The sequence below is a fragment of the Zootoca vivipara genome, chromosome Z2, assembly GCF_965207765.1.
Source record: "Zootoca vivipara chromosome Z2, rZooViv2.hap1.1, whole genome shotgun sequence".
Classification (NCBI taxonomy): Eukaryota; Metazoa; Chordata; class Lepidosauria; order Squamata; family Lacertidae; genus Zootoca; species Zootoca vivipara.
The window spans coordinates 12,969,376-12,988,230 of record NC_142585.1 but is presented as its reverse complement, the minus strand read 5'-3'; the positions used below and the strand labels follow the sequence as shown (position 1 = coordinate 12,988,230).

Below are 18,855 nucleotides of genomic sequence, written 5' to 3'. Positions count from 1 at the left end.
CCCAAAGTGCAGATAGTGGTCACCTGTCATATCTCGACAGGAGTGATGTTCTACATAGTATATAAGGGATAAGTCATTCTCTCAAGTCACCTGGTCCTGAGTTGTAGAGGGTCTTATATGATAGTAACAACACCTTGAACCTGACCCAGTAGCAGATTGCCAGCAGTAGTTTGCCCCCACAAGCAACCTAGTCACCAGGTTTTGCACCAGCTGTAGCCTGCGGAGCCACTTCAAGGGTAGTCCCGCATAGAGCACATTGCAGTAATCCAACTTTGCATGGACAACTGTGGTCAAGCTATCCCAACCCTGGAATGGCCATAGCTGTCTTCCTAGCTAAAGCTGGTGAAAGAAGATACATGAGGGCAGGGCTCCTCTTGTAGTTTTGTAGAAGAAGTCACCACACTTGCTAAAACTCCCTTTTCTACACAACTATTTAAATACAGGCGCTCTGTCCTCTTTTGCATCTGCCCATCCTAGTCTGAATTGATTTCCCCATTCCAAGCCCAGTACTCTTTTTACCATCCCATGATGTCTGTGACGTGAAAATGTACTTGGAATTGTATAGGCAGTGCCTGGTAGCCTCTCAAAAGGAGTGATCTAGTAGTCAGAGCACAGCTTGCTAATATCAATCTGCTGTAGTTCATCTAAACTGTTGCCACAGTTGTGCTCATCCTAATCAATAATCTCCAATGGCCAAGGATGATTGGAGTCCAACAACATCTGGAGAGACCCAGGTTCCCTATCCTGGCTTTGTATCAGGAGTAACCAGTACCTGCCAGATGTTTTGGGCTATAGCTCTCATCATCTCCAGCCAGCATAATAAATGATCAGGGATAGTGGGAGTTGTAATCCAAAACATCAGGAGAGCAGCTTGTTGGCTACCCCATCCTTACATCCTTACATGCTAACTACATTTATTATGAACTAAGTTTTCATAGGCCAGAGGTCACTTTGTCAGTTTACCTTTGGTGGCATCCATACCCCCCACAGCATAGAGAGAGCCCACGGTGGACTTCCTAGGCTTAGTACGAGGACTCTGCATCATAGACCTCCTTTCTGGTAGCAGGTGATACTTCATTGCTTCCATGAGAAGTTTCTGGCACTCAAGGTCATCAGTGAACATGGTGCTGTTTTCCAGATCTGCTAATAGCTGAGACATACAAAGTCTTGGTGTTCATATTGATGCAATCCAAAGGTCATTTCTAGATATATCAGCCAAGTCTTTCTCTAGATGTTATGGGCCACAGGGCATCATAATAATTAGTGGGGACCCTGAGACAGCCATCAGAAATCCTCCTCACGGCTGGTGTTGCTGCTACTGATCCTCCTCCTCTTCCACACCTGGAGTTGGCCAAGGGAGGAGAGGGTTGGCAAGTGGGCCAATAGGACCCAGGATTCAGGTTGCATGGGCTTCTGTGCATATTAGTTTGCACACATAAGACTAAACAAAATGTTGGAATTCAACTGCAATTTGGGGGAATGAAGTTGCAGGTCAACAGTAGACTTCCCTGCTGGTGCATGAACTCCAGTAGATGCCTAACCATGGTTTGGGGAACGGCTGGCAAGCCTCCTCCAACCAAATCCCACTCCCTATCATCCTCAACCTTCTTGTCATAGCTTGGAAGATTGTCTCCCATCTCTCAATGCATTACCAAAGCACTTCCCCATGGCCTGATGATCCTATGATACTATTGGGCTGTCTGGATAGGGGAATTATAGGAAACAATTCCACTCACAGTTTCTCACACAAGCACAGCCTAGTCTCCAATGGGAGGTGCCTTGTGATTTACCACCAGACCTGGCCAGCTTCTGCTCTCTGATGCCTCCAGCTTTGGCTCCAACCTAAGTGTCAGGATTGTTGACATATCCCTATTGTCTTCTAATGAAAGGGGTACAGTCCCTTTGTGTTTCAGTTCACATACTGTTTCAGAAACTGCAGATTAGGTAGGCTTCACATTTTTAGTGTGATCTAAATCAAATTTCTCACTCAGTCCTAGTTGCTAGTGTAGGGTTTGATTTTCACATTAGGTACATTTCAATGAAATATTATTTGAAATGTGATTGCTTGCTCCAGGATTGTGTGACTAATAAAGAGTAGGTTCGAAATAATTTAAATAAAATAAAAATTAATAACAGCCGTAACAACAGGAGGTTTGGAGCTGACAACTGTATCACAAAAATCTAGGGAAGCACAAAATCTGCAGGATAATGATGTTTCAAGCTGCACATTTACCCTGGAGGTGTGGATCAGGTCAGCGTGCATAAGGATTCATAGAAATCAAATCTCTCAGGCATTCTATCCAGAGGCCTACCTGCGGGGAAAGCAACGGCAATCTGATGTAGGAGAGAAGCATTCCGAGCTCCCGCTGCCTGGGTTGCAAGTCATGCCGAACCCACAACATCAATGCCTTGAATATGGATTCTTCATCTGGGACATTGATGTCATCACTTGACAGGAGCTTAGCAATTTCACCGGCAGGCAGCAAGAGAAATTCCTGGTTCTTTATTACCTCAGTGAAGTGTTCCTAATGAAGGGAGTAAAACGTAACTTAGCATGGCATCTGAGTTTTACACATTTGTTCATTCATAGAATCATAGAATTGTAGAGCTGGAAGGTACACCAAGCATCATCTAGTCCAACCCCCTACAATGCAAGAATTTCATTCACACTGCCTTTTATCCCACTTGAGCCTAGAGGCTCAGAGAGGATAGTATTGCAATTACAAGTAGCCTACTTTTCTTTCTTCTAACTCTGGTGTCAGGGCCTGGCTGGACGCTGAGGAGTGGTGCCTGGATACTGAAGAGTGGGCGTCAGGAGAAGGAGGGTTGGAGACTGACTTGGAAGAAGGGGTCAGTGATCTGAGGGAGTCTGTAACAGCTAAGAGGTGAGAGTCAGAGGCAGGAGAAGCTGCAGGATTGGAGGGTGAAGAACATGTGCAGGAGGAGGGAGAGAGAGGTCCGGCTGGTGTAGAGTCCAGGGCTTCCTCACCTCTCCTGCTTCACTCTCTCCCAGAATCAGAAGAGGATTGAAGTGGGAAAAGCAGAAGCAGGTTATATGCAGGTGGAGTCTTCGCCTGCTTGCCTGCAGCTCTAGTAGGGAAGATGCTTAAGCTGAGGTCTGGGGCAAGGCCTCTCTGTTGTGGCAAGTGCCTCATTAGGTGCACACAAGGGGATGAAGGACATGTCTTTGCCTAACTTATAAGGGTACTTTTGACAATAAGGAGATAACTCCTCACTCCATACATTCCTTGCCTGACCCCAACCAAGTCTCTAGAGAAATATGCTTCAGCTGGAGTTCTGAGCCCTGGATGGAATATTTTTTCTAACATTTCTAGGATAAAGTAGGAGCGCAGCATTTCACTGATTTATCAGTTATATGAACTGATTAAAAACTATGCAGGATTAATCCCTACTCAGATGCTATGAGCTTAAGAAATAGCACAAGCTGTTTATAGCAAACAGTTTCTTGCTTGTCGAAGCAAGTTTCCCAGGCAGGAGACTGTTAATAGTTCACATCAGTAACAACGAAGGTAAAATAGTAATGATCTTTTCTCACAGGACTTTTTAGAGGCTGCTTCATATATCCACTGAGTGTTTATTGCTGAGAGTCACTCTCCTCATTCTCATGCCTGTTGACATTTTCAATAGAGGACCAAGTTAAGCGTTATCTTCGCAAATTCAAGCCTGCACATCTACTCAGATCATGGGATGCGTAGGTTCAGAGGGAATTTACTGCGGACGGGGTATTGACAGAAACTCTGGAATGCTTCTGCCAGTCAGTGCAGACAATGATGAGCTAGATGGAATCATGGCAGTGTTTGCCCATTGGGCCTGGTAGGGTGGAAGACAGTAGGTAGAACCATCGCCAACAACAGAGACCACTAATTCTTTCTTTGCCCCCATTTTCCTCCTCCCTGCTGAGTTCTACAAGGGCAGCACTGAAACTAAGGAGGGGAGAGCCAGCAGTCTGTGCTACTCCCTGGGAAATAGGGAAGTAGGGAAATAAGTGGGGGCTGGCTGAGGGCAGACCAAGGTTGGTGGGGCATTTCTCCATTTGCCCTAATGGCCCAGCATCCACTGAATTCCTGATGTATCTAAGGCAGGCTTCCTCAACCTCGGCCCTCCAGGTGTTTTTAGCCTACAACTCCCATGATCCCTAGCTAGCAGGACCAGTGGTCAGGGATGATGGAAATTATAGTCTCAAAACATCTGGAGGGCCAAGGTTGAGGAAGCCTGATCTAGGGTAAGCACCTTCCTGGTTCTTTACAAGTGAAGGTGTGAGGACTCAGCTGCCCCCCACCCCAAGAGTAGAGGGCCTACAAGTCACCCAGAAGTCTATGTAACCAGCACCTTGCACACCTTAATACCACCACCATGGGTCATAAAAATTAAGCGGCAGTGTGTGCGTTCCAGTTTAACTCATCTTGGTGGCTTCAAAAACCATGGAAATTCTCTTATTTTGCTTCACAGGGATTTAAGCTGCTTCTGAATCAAACAGCAACTTGGGTTGAGCTTGTGCCCAGCCTCACAGCAGTTTCATTTCACATTCAGACCCAGGAATTGTTGCTCTTTGTGCATTTGAAGAGGTTCTCTTAACTCTTTCCCCCTGCAATATTTATACGTAGATTTTATTTCACAGCAGGCTTCCTCTTTCTCACCTCATGTCTCAATTGCTCTTTCCTCTGCTTCGAATCACTGGTGTATGGGCAACAGTGTACATGCTCTTCTCTGTTCCTCAGATTATATTTTTCACATATCCGCTTGTTCCAGCTCCTAATCACACCCAGTCATTTGCTTCCTTTCTGAAAAGCACCACTGTGTTTTCCTTGCCACCAAAGGCATCAAAACCCACCCACAGCTAATGTGCAGCTTCTATTTGGGGAGGCGCCGTCTTTATTGACAGCTGAAAGAGGATTCTAGCCTTCGTTTGCCCTATCATCTTGAAACAGGAGGGAGGGGAGAAGGCTTCCTCTTCTTTGAAAAAAGATGACACGTAGAAGTGAAGAAGCTTGAATGGTTTTAATCGGTGTATCTAATCGATTAGCTCAGTTGCAAATTAAAAAACCTCTTCAGATTAAATTGAGTCAGGCAGATGGACTCTTGTTCCCAGCACTTTCCATCATGACCTGAGGACATGCCAGTTCTGATGAGACCTAGGTAGCTACAGATGCGTACCATCCAGCTTTTTTCAGATCAAAAATTGGGATGTGCATCTTTCTAAACGTGCTCCTGGGCGAACTGCACTGCAACGTGAACTGCACTGCAAACTCACCCTGAAAAAACCACTTTTTTCAGGGTGCAATCTCACACACACATTTTGGGATGCCACACAAGATTGCAGCCCCACCAAAATGCTTTTTTTCAGCGTGGGCGTTGTGCAAGAGTTCGCAAGATCATGGCACCCAAAATGGCAACTGTGGTCTTGCACGGAAAAACAGAATTTCCCATTTTTTCCCATGACACTTGGCGGGTATGCAAATGCAGGGAGTGTGTTGGAAGAGTGGACTGTACCTCTTCAGGAAGCATTGGGAGGAGGGAGAAGAAGCTATTTTGTAAAGATTCCTTCAAACCTCCCTTCAAATAGGCATCAGACACATCAGGGACATGAGCTCTAGCCCACTGCTTGCTGTGCTAGTTTTCTAACTGCAGAGTGCTTGGGGTTGTTGTTATTGTTGAATATGTGGAAGTATTCAGATACAGTATTCCCCTAGCGCTTGCTGGCTGAAATGGCAAGGTCCATTCTGCCACCTCTGGACTATTCCACTTCTTTACCAGCCCCTTCCGCTGCATTATGTTGATCAGTCTTCAGGGCAGTTGGGTGGGGATGGAGCAGAAGGCCTACATCAGGCATCCCCAAACTGCGGCCCTCCAGATGTTTTGGCCTACAACTCCCATGATCCCTAGCTAACAGGACCAGTGGTCGGGGAAGATGGGAATTGTAGTCCAAAACATCTGGAGGGCCGAAGTTTGGGGATGCCTGGCCTACATAATGATTATCTGTTGTGAGGTTTGATAATTTAGGAATATTGGAATACAAAGTCAGATACCAACAGCCTGTCTGGCGGCTGCTTGGCAGCAGCTCTCTAAGATTTCAGCCAGAGGGCACTCCCAGCCCCACCTGGAGAAGTTGGGAAATGAACCAGGAAACTCTTGCAGGCAAAGCAGATGAGCTATGGCCCTTCCTCTAATTTCAAATTGGAGGCAGGGGGAATTGAGTGTTTGCTTCTTCATTTTCTTACATGGGGGGGTAGCTCTTTTTAGATTGCAAATGTGTACTATTTTACATACTTTAAAAAGTGGTGAGCCAGCCTTGCTCTGCTTACAGGCCACCTCACTCATTCTGCTGAGCTGGGCCCTGGATATGTGCTGCAAAGTCCTACCTTGATGGTGCCCCATACAGATTCCTTGGGCATTGAATCTTCTTGCGACCACAACCACAACTTGCCAGTTCCTCTCTAGCTTTAACCTCCCACCAGTTAGTTCCAGGAAACTTGTTCCTTTGACCTCACCATAGTGTACACATGCGCCACCCGCAGGAGCTCTGTGCAGCCCTGAGCATCTCCAAAGGACCGAATTCCTAAGCAGTTTGATGGATGGAGCTGCTTCACAAGAAAGTTGCAGCAGACTTCAATGACTTGCGAAAGCTGAAGAAGGCAAGCAGCGGCCAGCAAGCTTTCAATTGTTTCTTCTTTGAGTTCCAAGACACCTGTGTGGTTTAATATTTTCAGAGAGAGGGAGGGAGGGAGAGAGAGGTACATGAAAATGGATTATTCTTTTTTTGTGTGGGGGAAACTCAAAGAAAGTGTTCTTGTGACTGCACAAGATATTAGGTTTGTTCGCAAAACACGATGAGCACAGGCACAAACTGCCTCCAAATATGCACAACTGTTTGTGTGAAAGAGCATAGTTTGTTGATTTGGAACTCGCTGCGCATAAGAGAGTTGGCAGGGAGTTTACCTGTGTATGCATAGTGCACAAGGTCTTTCAGTGCGTCGGGGTCCACTCCTTCCATTTTGATTTCTTCCTGTTTTGCTTCACGGACATCGTTGGTAAACATTGCAGCAAAATAGTCAGACACAGCACTCAGAACCAACCTGGGAAGAGAAGGTGCTTGGTAAGGATCTGTGTCAGCTCTTTATCTTGATGGAAGCATCAGCCTTCCTCACTGCGTTGGTTTTGTTTTGCTTTTTGCCTGGGTTGCTCTAAATGATCCATTGTGTGCACATGGAATAACATATTTTATTTTATTTTGGCCTATGACTAGAATGCCACACATCTGTGCAGTGAAGAGAAAAAGGTGATTAAGTAATTTAATATTCTCTTGGAGAGCTGTTTCTCTTCCCTAGGCAAATGAAATCCCCCCTCACTGGCTTGATACACTGACAATGCAAGTCTCTGCATGTCTACTTAGAAGGAAGTGTCATTGTTTTCAGGGGAACTTACACCCAGGTGTGAATAGGGGAGAAATTCAATTCAGTATATTAGGGGAAATTGTTCTGCAAAAGTGTGCATATTAGACAAAATTACAGCAGGGCAGTCAGAGAGGCTGGGCACCTGTAGCAGGTCAAAATCTTTACCTGTGGGCAGGAATCCTATGCTCTCCAGCAATGAGAAGAACATCGCATAGTTGCTTCTGCTGGAGATAATTCTCCATCTTGCGGAAGGTCTGCTCTGCATGGTTTGCAGAATGAAAGCATTCATCTGATCTGTTGTTGTTCCCTCCCATAGGAGAGGAGCAGCTGCTTATTGATAGCCTTCTGGAGAAAAAATGAGGTCACTGTTATGCAGTAATAGCTGTTAGCAAAGTCACTTAAATAACACAGAGTTCAGAGAGAAAAGAAATCCTAATTATGCTTCACTGAGGAAACTGAACAAAAACGGTATATATAATTTGGGGAGAGGGAAACAGAAATGTTTTGTCTTTCTTACTTCAGGCCTTGTATATATTGGGGACACATTCAACTAAACATACGGGGGGGGATTCCCTCAGAAGTACAGAGCCAATCAGGGTACATGCTCCTTCAGCATATCTCATGCCAACCTGTCTGACAGGACCTCCACCCTGCCCCTTCTTGGCTTTAACATTGACAGAATTTACCCTTACATATTGCATACAGAATGATATTGACGGTCGCACTTTCAACATTAACTAGGGAAACTGCTGTGCAACCAAAAAATCAGTGGGGGTGGGGATGGAGTAAAGTAATTAAATCCACCTACAACTAATAAGGTTTTTCATTTCTGCCAAATGACACTTCATTTTTATCATTGTTGTTGTTGTTTAGTCGTTTAGTCATGTCTGACTCTTTGTGACCCCATTATCTTATCATTAACATTTAACAAATAATATACACATACAATTTTTTTTTACTGAGAATATAAAATGAAAAGGAGAGCAGGGATGGAAAGAATGCAGTGCCATTCCACCAGTATAGCTGAGAGAATAACAGTATTTGACTCCTGCTCTTATTCTTATTGGGACCCAGGTGGCGCTGTGGTTAAACCACTGAGCCTAGGGCTTGCTGATCAGAAGGTCGGCGGTTCGAAACCCTGTGACGGGGTGAGCTCCCGTTGCTTGGTTCCAGCTCCTGCCAACCTAGCAGTTCGAAAGCACGTCAAAATGCAAGTAGATAAATAGGAACCGCTACAGCGGGAAGGTAAACAGCGTTTCCATGTGCTGCTCTGGTTTGCCAGAAGCGGCTTTGTCATGCTGGCCACATGACCTGGAAGCTATACGCCGGCTCCCTCGGCCAATAATGCGAGATGAGCGCGCAACCCCAGAGTCGGTCACGACTGGACCTAATGGTCAGGGGTCCCTTTACTTTTACCTTATTCAACTGGTACCAGCCCATTGCTCAATAGAATAAGTTATTTTTTATTATTATTTGTAAAAGTAATTCTAAATCAACAACTCATTTTAAAAAATTATAGCTGGTAACTGAGAACTTGTACACGAGTTTCCTTATCTCCTCCTCCCTCCTCGTCCATTTTCCTTATGTGTTGTGTCTTTATTTATTTATAGTAGATTTCTTGCCACCCTTTACCATAAAATAAACCTTTCTTCTTCTTTTTTACATTATATGCCCGGTGGCTGGGTTTCCTTCTTCCTCTCTCTCATAGTGATTTGCTAGTCCCTCTAAGTGCTTTTCTGTGGCTGAAGGGGATAAACAAAATTAAAGTCACCCTGAATTCAGCAAGCCAAGGATATAGGAAGCATGAGATTAGAGCGGAAGTACTTTCTGAAGTATGGCATGACATCTTGCATGCTGAAGTGTCTAAAATTACATACAGATGATTAAAATTCAGTTAACTTAAGGTGTTATTGTTTACATGTCTTGGAATTGTGTTTGATTAATCTGATACTGTAGATTTTGAAAACAACCACAGCAAACTATGGCAAGTTCTTAAAGAAATGGGAGTGCCTGATCACCTCATCTGTCTCCTGAGAAATCTCTATGTGGGACAAGAAGCTACAGTTAGAACTGGATATGGAACAACTGATTGGTTCAAAATTGGGAAAGGAGTACGACAAGGTTGTATATTGTCTCCCTGCTTATTTAACTTACCATATATTCCGGCGTATAAGACTACTGGGCGTATAAGACGACCCCCAACTTTTCCAGTTAAAATATAGAGTTTGGGATATACTTGTTGTATTAATAAAACGACCCGGCGTATAAGACGACTCCCGACTTTCGAAAAGATTTTCCTGGGTTAAAAAGTAGTCTTATACGCAGGAATATACTGTATATGCAGAATTCATCATGCGAAAGGCTGGACTAGATGAATCCCAAGCCGGAATTAAGATTGCCGGAAGAAATATCAACAACCTCAGATATGCAGATGACACAACCTTGATGGCAGAAAGTGAGGAGGAATTAAAGAACCTTTTAATGAGGGTGAAAGAGGAGAGCGCAAAATATGGTCTGAAGCTCAACATCAAAAAACCAAGATCATGGCCACTGGTCCCATCTCCTCCTGGCAAATAGAAGGGGAAGAAATGGAGGCAGTGAGAGATTTTATTTTCTTGGGTTCCATGATCACTGCAGATGGTGACAGCAGTCACGAAATTAAAAGACGCCTGCTTCTTGGGAGAAAAGCAATGACAAACCTAGACAGCATCTTAAAAAGCAGAGACATCACCTTGCCGACAAAGGTCCGTATAGTTAAAGCTATGGTTTTCCCAGTAGTGATGTATGGAAGTGAGACCTGGACCATAAAGAAGGCTGATCGCCAAAGAATTGATGCTTTGAATTATGGTGCTGGAGGAGACTCTTGAGAGTCCCATGGACTGCAAGAAGATCAAACCTATCCATTCTGAAGGAAATCAGCCCTGAGTGCTCACTGGAAGGACAGATCCTGAAGCTGAGGCTCCAATACTTTGGCCACCTCAAAAGAAGAGAAGACTCCCTGGAAAAGACCCTGATGTTGGGAAAGATTGAGGGCACTAAGAGAAGGGGACGACAGAGGACGAGATGGTTGGACAGTGTTCTCGAAGCTACGAACATGAGTTTGACCAAACTGCGGGAGGCAGTGGAAGACAGGAGTGCCTGGCGTGCTATGGTCCATGGGGTCACGAAGAGTCGGACATGACTAAACGACTAAACAACAACAACAACAACAACAACAACAACAACACACACACACACACACACACCACTTTAGCTGTTGAGAGGCCAGGGAAGTGGAAGCTATATGAAGAAAACGCCAGGTGTCCTTCTGTGGGGAGGGAGTTCTACCCTTCATGGGCTGCCACAATGTCTAACAGTGTATGCTGCCACCATCGAATAGATTTTATGGCATCCTATTTATTTAAGAGCCCTGTTGGATCAAACCAAAGGCCCAGCATTTATTCCCAGAGAGGCCAGCTAGATGCCAATGGGAAGTCCACATTCAAGCACATGTTCTTATTTAGAGGGATTTTTATATTTTGATGTGAAATTGACTAGACCAAAAGCAGCTTGAGGCTGGTCTAGTCAATTCCAATGTGCTATTAACTTGCATCAGACTAGGAGTGGCTCCAGTAAAAGGGGACTGCGCCGAACAGGCTTGCCCCACCTGCATTCCCGCTAAGTTGTACACCTGTAAAGTTACTGAGTGCTACAGTAGCAATATAGCAATGGGCGGAGGGGTGGGGGGAGAAAAGTCCAGGTGCAGCACAGAAATCATCATCTGTACATAGCCTAAAGGATTTGCTCTAGTTGACTGAGAATGCGTGACTCCCTCTTCCACTCTTTTCCTATTTTCCATCAAAATGAGTTATCCCCAGTGCCAGCCACTAACAGAGCTTTTGACGGAAACTCATTATATCCAACAGAATACCCATACATTTCAAATGGAGGCATCAAGCTGGCTGCTGCATTAGAAGATAAATATGGGAGGCTGAGCTCAAAAATTGGAACTATTAGGTAAATAGCGCAACAAATTGCTGGCATTGCATTTCGAGCAGAAGATGGCGATGCGCTAGCACAAGAATTACCATGGAGGACAGAAATGTCCTGAAGGTGGCCTCTTTAATCCTGTTGGTGCAATTGTTTCAAAAATAGGGGTGGGGGAGTAAAAAATGAAGATCCCACTCCAGCGGGTGAGTTTCTTTTGAAGCTTCTGAACAGCAGCCTCGCTACACTCTGCCTTGCAGCATAACCTTTACAGCATGGTTTGGGGCTTGGTTTAACCAGCCAGCTTATTCTCCTGTTTGGGGAGGGCTGTAGCTCAATGGCAGGGTGTCTGCTTTGCATGAAGAAGGTTCTAGGTTCAATCCCAAGCATCTCTAGTTAGGGCTGGGAACATCCACCGTCTGAAACCCTAGAGACCCACTGCCAGTCACTGTCTGCAATACTGAGATAAGTAGACCAGTGATAGCTTTCTGTGCTCCTATTTATTTTAGCCTTTTATTCAGAATCATGAGGACTGGGACCTTGCTTTATTTTTAGGGGAGGAGCCATAGTTTAGTAGAACAGCATCTGTTTGGCATGCAGATGTTCCCAATGACAATTCCCAGCATCTCCTGGAAGAGCTGCGGAACGTTCCCTGTCTGAAACCCTGAAGAGCCCACAGCTAGTCGGTGCAAACAATACTCAGGCTCAATCACCTGATAAGGTAGATTCCTGTGTCCTTACTGTTCCCACTAGGTGACTTGCCACTGTTTTAAGATATCTATCATCTATCTATCTATCTATCATCTATCTATCTATCTATCTATCTATCTATCTATCTATCTATCATCTATCAATCATCTATCTATCATCTCACAGTTTTGTAACTTAGATCATAGACAATGAGAATTGTGAAGGTATGACTTCTATCCAAATGTTTTCAATAGGACCCAAATTCAGCAAGCCTTGACCCTCATGTAGATGGGAAATGTGGAGAATGGGACTTACGACTGTGCATTTAATCCACCCCCCAAGTCATCCTGTTGCTCCTGGCCCCACTTTTGCCATCATGATGCTCACGATAATGTAAGCAGTAGAGAGTCTTCTCTGTGTGCTCAGCACCCCATGCATATTACAATCCAAAATAGCAAGGCTCCTAAATTGCAAGGGAGGAACTTCCACAACTGCTGCATACATTATCCTGAACCCAACAAAATTGTGTAAGAAGCAATGGAAGGAAAATAATTTAGCATGATAAATGGGCATGGAAGTCCAATTGAAAAAAACTATCATAACAGTTCCCAGGATACCAGAATTTAAATCTCCACTCAACCATCAGGCTGGATGTCTCTCAGTTTCCCATCTTCCCGGCCCTAAGTTTAGTCCTTCATATTTCCACAGTGGTTTGCCACTTAAAAACTAAAAACCAAGTCTCTATGAAAATTCATCATCATAATAAAAGGAATGTCTCCTAATATACACATATCTGAATGAAAGTTTTGCCTGCTATATACCTTTTTGTAAAGCAATGCTCTCTAATAATGCATTTTTGTATGTTATTTTCATGAATATATGCATTTTTATGCACCCTCCACCCTAGTATATGCATTCTTTTTACCCATTACTTGGCTGGAGAACTGCACTGCAAACTTTGGAAGCGCCCAAATGTCAAAGGATGGCTCCATTTCATTTTGTGTATTATTTCAGAAAGTGTTAATTAGGTAAGTTCAACTTTAAATGCGGAATAAATCTAATTCCTCCCCCATCCCCCCCCTCTTACACACACATTTTGCCTGACTAATAGAAGGCACCAGGGCATAGGAAAAAGCAGTTTTTCCACCTCAGTTTCTCTCTCTCCCTGTCCCATTGAAGTGCTCTGCCCACGTTCCTGATTGCGCATACAGCAAAGAAATGGGATGCAAACATGTTTGTTTTAACTGTCTCAGTGAATTGTATCATCAGATAGGAATGAGCTGCATCTTCCTTTTTGAAGGGGCGGGGGAACCCAAAGGAACACATTTCTGATGCTTGTGAAAATGTCTTCTGTGGGTGATTATTGATGTGTCTCCAATATAATGGGAAACTCATGTAACATTAATGGAAACTTATATGATGTTAGGTCTGGAGAATCATTTTCATTTATCACCACAGGGTTGTTTTTATGAGTTTGGGATTAAAATGAGCCATTTTCCTGCTCCCAGCTCTCTTGTTGAGTATTTATGTGGTTCAGAAAACAGGGAACTTGTTTGTATTTATGAGGCAGTGAGACTATCGGGAGACTTACAGAACAAGCAGCATTACACTGTGTAGCTTTTTAGCTACCATGAAGACCCAGTGATTAAACATCCACCTCTTTTTGCCATCACACACTCAAAATGGAAGATATATTAAGACCTATATCTGTTAAAGTTAGAGGTGGAGGGCAAATTCCATCCAGAGCACATTTAAAGGCAGACATACCTAACAAGCAGTTTCTGAAACAACATACGAACTGAAACACAGCTATACTTTGAAATTTGTGCTCCTCTGAATTTTGCAGTGTAGTTCTCCAGTCAAGAAATGTGTATACAGAAATGCATGCACTAGGGTAAAACATGCATTATAAAATTAGGCTAGCCAATGGTCTGACTCGGTTTAAGGCAGCTTCCGATCCACTTGAACTCTCTCAAAAGCTCACTGCTGAAGAATGCTGTGCTGCTTTTGTTAGTTTATGTATCTATTAATTAATTAATTATCTAGCTATTTATTTTTCATTTGAGAATTTACACCTCCACCATTCATCCCTAGATAGTGTGCAACATATTAAAATAAATGCAGCACAAGTGACAGTAATGTATCAAGTAAGTAGCATAAAATATTGCTAATTGCAGCAGCAGGCAGACTTTATAAAAAGGACCTTAAAAGACCCAGCACTTAAAGGATAACATGGTAAATTTCAGATTAGGTTCCCTAAAAAAGAGTTCCACAGGTGCAGTGCTACGGCCAAAAACAGCCTCCTGCCCAGTCTCCACTTGTCTCAACAATGCAAACACCTGAAAAAGAGTACCAACAGATGACCACAGTATACAGGTGAACTGATACAGGAGCAGGCGTGTCTTTAAGCATGTGTGTTCCTACTATGAGTAGCTTGGCAGGCAAACAGCTGCAGAGTGATCTGAGCTTGGCAATTGTTGGCAATCAATTGTAGAACTTCAACATTGGCAAGATATATTCTGGCTCTTACTTGTTCTTTGAAGTAAAGAGATGTTGTACCAGATCCTCGCCTCCTGCTTCTTATTTGCACTGAGCTGAAATCACTGAAGACCCACTACACAACAATGTGTATGGTGACATACCTCCACTGTTGTGGTGATATCAAACACAAAAGAAGCTTCCCTTCCTTCTCACAACGCAGCACAAAGGCACATCGATTTTTCCACCCTTCCTCCACACCTTTTGCATACTCAGGATTCTTCAAGTACTTGGGCCAAATAGAATGCAATGATTTCTAATGTGGTTGTTGAGGTAAAGTGATTTGGGGGGAGGAGGGGAGCCATATGGCCCCATATGGGACCCTAGGTATGCATATGCAGCCATGATGGTATCTGGTCTCTTCAGCTCCCTCAACTTTTGTAGCTGGAGTCAGTCAGGGCCCTGCCCTCTCAGGCCAGGTGGGAAAAAGCCTGCAAGGCAAGGGAGCAGGTCTTCCAAGACTCACAGCTAAGATGATGATAGTATAGGTTGAGCAGGCAGGAAGCATGCACGCTCTTGTAACACCCAACACACACACCCCGCCCCAGGCTATAAGACACTGAATAGCAAGCGCCTGGAAACAATGACAGAGAGAGGCATTATCCTTGCCTTCATGCCATTTGTCAACAGGCTTGGGCAGAGGCCCTGGGGAGAAGCTGAAAGGGCAATGAGCTTAGCATGTGTGAGGTAAACTTCCAGAGGCTTTAAGTTACTGCTTTATTTCACACCAAGAGTGTCTCCCTGGTTTAAACTTTATGTATTTTCCCCCATAATCTTATTAATATAGTTCCATATTCATACTCTTATGGAGCATTAGAAACCATTTGGCAACTGTGACCTAATAAATAATACTCTCATTATGCACCCAAACATCCCAGAAGATGCGCCTTCACGTACGTGGTAATAAAGTGTGAGCCTTGCTCTGCAATACTAATAATCTTTTCAGCTTGTCAGGTAAATAGCCAATTATGGCTTGATTAGTTGTCCAAGTCCAAAGGCTACAAAATGCAGAAGAATTATGGTAACTGGGGAGCCACTATACAAATCCTTTAGAGAGGAGCTGGCACCGATGGACCTAATTTATTTGTGGTAGTTGTGTATAGCGAGTCTAATTATGCTAGATTCGGTAATTGTTCACTCTGCCGCTCTATAATAATTGCTTTTCCAATTAATCTTATTTATTTTGAAATTGCTTATACATTTTCATATTTGACTTGGGTATCAGTGACTGCAGTAAAATGACTTCCCAAATAGATGATATGATGAGGACTAGAAGAGTGACAAGTTTGCATTAGGAAATGATTTTTTTTTCAAATTGGTTTCTTGCATTTTTCATTTCCTGCTCAGAAAGCTCAGAAAAATCCTTTCCCACAAGAAGGGCTTGATTGCAATTGCCCTCTGCCAAGGTTTGTTCCCTCGATAACAGGTATATAGGGTCATACTGCCTCTAAACTGGAAGATTCCATAGAGCTGTTAACAGATCTGTCCTTTATGAATCTGCCCAATTCCCTTTTACAGTTATCTAAGTTTGCAATCAACAGCATATCTTGTAGCAAGTTCAACCTTGACTTCCAATCAATTTCTTTGGATTGCCAAGTGTCCTAGTACAGTGGTACCTCGGGTTACAGACGCTTCAGGTTACAGACGCTTTGAGTTACAGACGCTTTGGGTTACAAACTCCGCTAACCAGGAAGTGGTTGCTCCAGGTTAAGAACTTTGCCCCAGTATAAGAACGGAAATTGCACGCTAGCGGTGCAGCAGCAGCAAGAAGCCCCATTAGTGAAAGCGCGCCTTAGATTAAGAACCATTTCAGGTTAAAAACAGACCTCTGGAACAAATGAAGTTATTAACCCGAGGTACCACTGTATTGGGGAGAGGGAAAACTTTATACAGTACAGATTTTCTTATGGAAAACTTCTCTATACATAGTTACAGGTAGGTAGCCGTGTTGGTCTGAGTCGAAGCAAAATAAAAAAATTCCTTCAGTAGCACCTTAAAGACCAACTAAGTTTATATTTTGGTATACCAAAATATAAACTTAGTTGGTCTTTAAGGTGCTACTGAAGGAATTTTTTTATTTTGCTTCTCTATACATACTTTCTCATAGATAAAAGCTACCAAGATTTGTTAGAAGGAAATGTCATTGTGTAGCACATTAGTTTTCATTACCTAATAATTTATCATAACAAAAATAGCCTAAAAAGTAGCCTAAGGGGGGAAATATGCAAGACTGCTTTTAGCTCACAGTCATACTGGTGAGAATGGGTCTCCACAAAATGATCAGCTAAAGCTTTAGTTGATCAATCTATTGAGCACACTTTTACCCTAATATACACTTTTTTGTATATTATTTTGGGGTGTGAAAATGCACCACAAAATTCAGAGACTTGTGAATTCCAAAAGGTAGCTCCCATTAAAATATGAACTGAATGAACATCTCTACCTTCTTCCCCCTTCCAAGTAACTGAGTACCTGAGAGCCAGAGAATGTTAAATTAAAGGGTGCTGGGAGGGCATGTGGCATGATTCCCCCCCCCCTCTAAAGTGATGTACAGTTTTGCATAATCTGTCAGAAAGACCCACCATAATTAGAAACAGTGTTTCCGTAGAAACAGCATCTTTGGGAAAGTGAGCTGCTGTCCTGATGATACCTTTCACACTGTTGTTCTGATGACGCAGAAGATTATACTTTGTGTCAAAAGACGGAAAAGCAAGAGGGGGTTAGAGGAGATGATTGTCAACTGGAACGGGGGAGAGGGGAAGTGGAAATAGAGAAATCTCCCAAAAGCTGTTCAGGAAAGATGATAGGGGAAATATCTTTATCATAGCATGGAGCAAATCCCCAGCTAGACAAGGACAGAAAGGAAGGAGAAATATTGTCCCTTTGTGACTTTTACTATACATGTGCCATACATGAGATCTGAAAAGGGTTTCTGGGGTTAAGCGGCGAAGGAATTCCAGCTCCATGTTAAGTTCCCCTTTCAACAAACTGACATCTTGATCCCAGTCAATATCTGTGTTGTACTGTTTTGAACTGATTGCATGCATGCATGTGTTGTTGTTCTGAACTGTTTTAAACTATGTGTTTTTAATTGTGTGTGTTTTTTACAAATGCGATTGTTTTAAGTGTTTCGATGTAAACTGTTTTGTGCCTATATTTTATTATTTGGTGAATCACTTCAGGATGCCTCATGGGAACCAATTTATAAATGATATGGGGGAGGGGAGGGAGGAGGAGGAGGAGAATTAAAAATGTAGAATTCTGTGGTTCTGGGGAATAACACAGTAGGGCTGCTCTGAAAACTTATTGCAAAGGTGCTGCTTCTAGCCATATGGAAAACCTCAGAATTGTTATTTTCCCACAATTGGGATTTCATGCATTTTAGCACTTTGCACATCAGCTTGCAGTAAGCATGTAGGGCCCAGTTCTGAAAGATGTGGTGAGGCTTCTGCTCTGATTAGAATTAATAGGTGTTGACAGCTCTTAGAGCTGAAGGGTGCAGAGGAACAGGGGGAGGAGCACCCAAATGCTAATCTAAGATGTCAGGAATCCATACTGAGCATGATTTAATTCTGGAGCTAAAGGAACAGGAGGCGGGTGCACACTCGAGACTAAAGGGGGGGCACTGACTACTCTGTGCCAATATGGAGTTCAGGATCAGCCACAAAGCTCACCAGCCGGCCTTGCACACATTCCTTTCCTCTCTCTCAAACATGCTGTTCTGGTAAATTGGATGACAATTGGAGGGGATTATGCTCTTATCTGCAGTGTTTTTTTTCTTGTAGGTCATCCCGACTCAAAACTCACAGCTGTGTTGCATGGATCTAAGCCAGGCATCCCCAAACTCCGCCCTCCAGCTGTTTGGGGATTACAACTCCCATCATCCCTAGCTAACAGGACTAGTGGTCAGGGATGATGGGAGTTGTAATCCCAAAACAGCTGGAGGGCTGAGTTTGGGGGTGTCTTATCTAAGCTGAGCCAAGCATAATATGGTATGACCAGCATTTTGCTTTGAAACTTCCAGAGGAATAGATCAATATTCATGGAGAATGAGGGCAAACAGATACTGTAGTCGAGGAGGTGGGGGCGCTGTGGCCCTCCGGATGTCCATACTCCCATCATCCCTGGCTTTTGGCCATGCTGGTTTAAGCTGGAATTCAATGGCATCTGGAAAACCCACAGACTCCCTGCTCCTGCCACAAATGAAGATAGATGCAGTTTAGGCAGCTGCTGTCCAACCACTCCTTTG

General features: G+C 43.6%; 1 protein-coding gene across 1 annotated transcript in view; it reads right to left on the bottom strand.

Moving 5' to 3' along the window:
- The window catches only part of KLHL4 (kelch like family member 4), a 42,605-nt gene that overhangs the window by 11,472 nt on the left and 12,278 nt on the right, over positions 1-18,855 (bottom strand). Inside the window, exons 2-6 of the mRNA XM_035113939.3 lie at positions 7,578-7,757; positions 6,958-7,094; positions 6,510-6,706; positions 2,313-2,525; positions 964-1,150 (exon numbers count right to left, since the gene is read on the bottom strand). Coding sequence (XP_034969830.1) covers positions 964-1,150; positions 2,313-2,525; positions 6,510-6,706; positions 6,958-7,094; positions 7,578-7,757 — 914 coding nt within the window. The remainder of the gene's footprint in view (positions 1-963; positions 1,151-2,312; positions 2,526-6,509; positions 6,707-6,957; positions 7,095-7,577; positions 7,758-18,855) is intronic.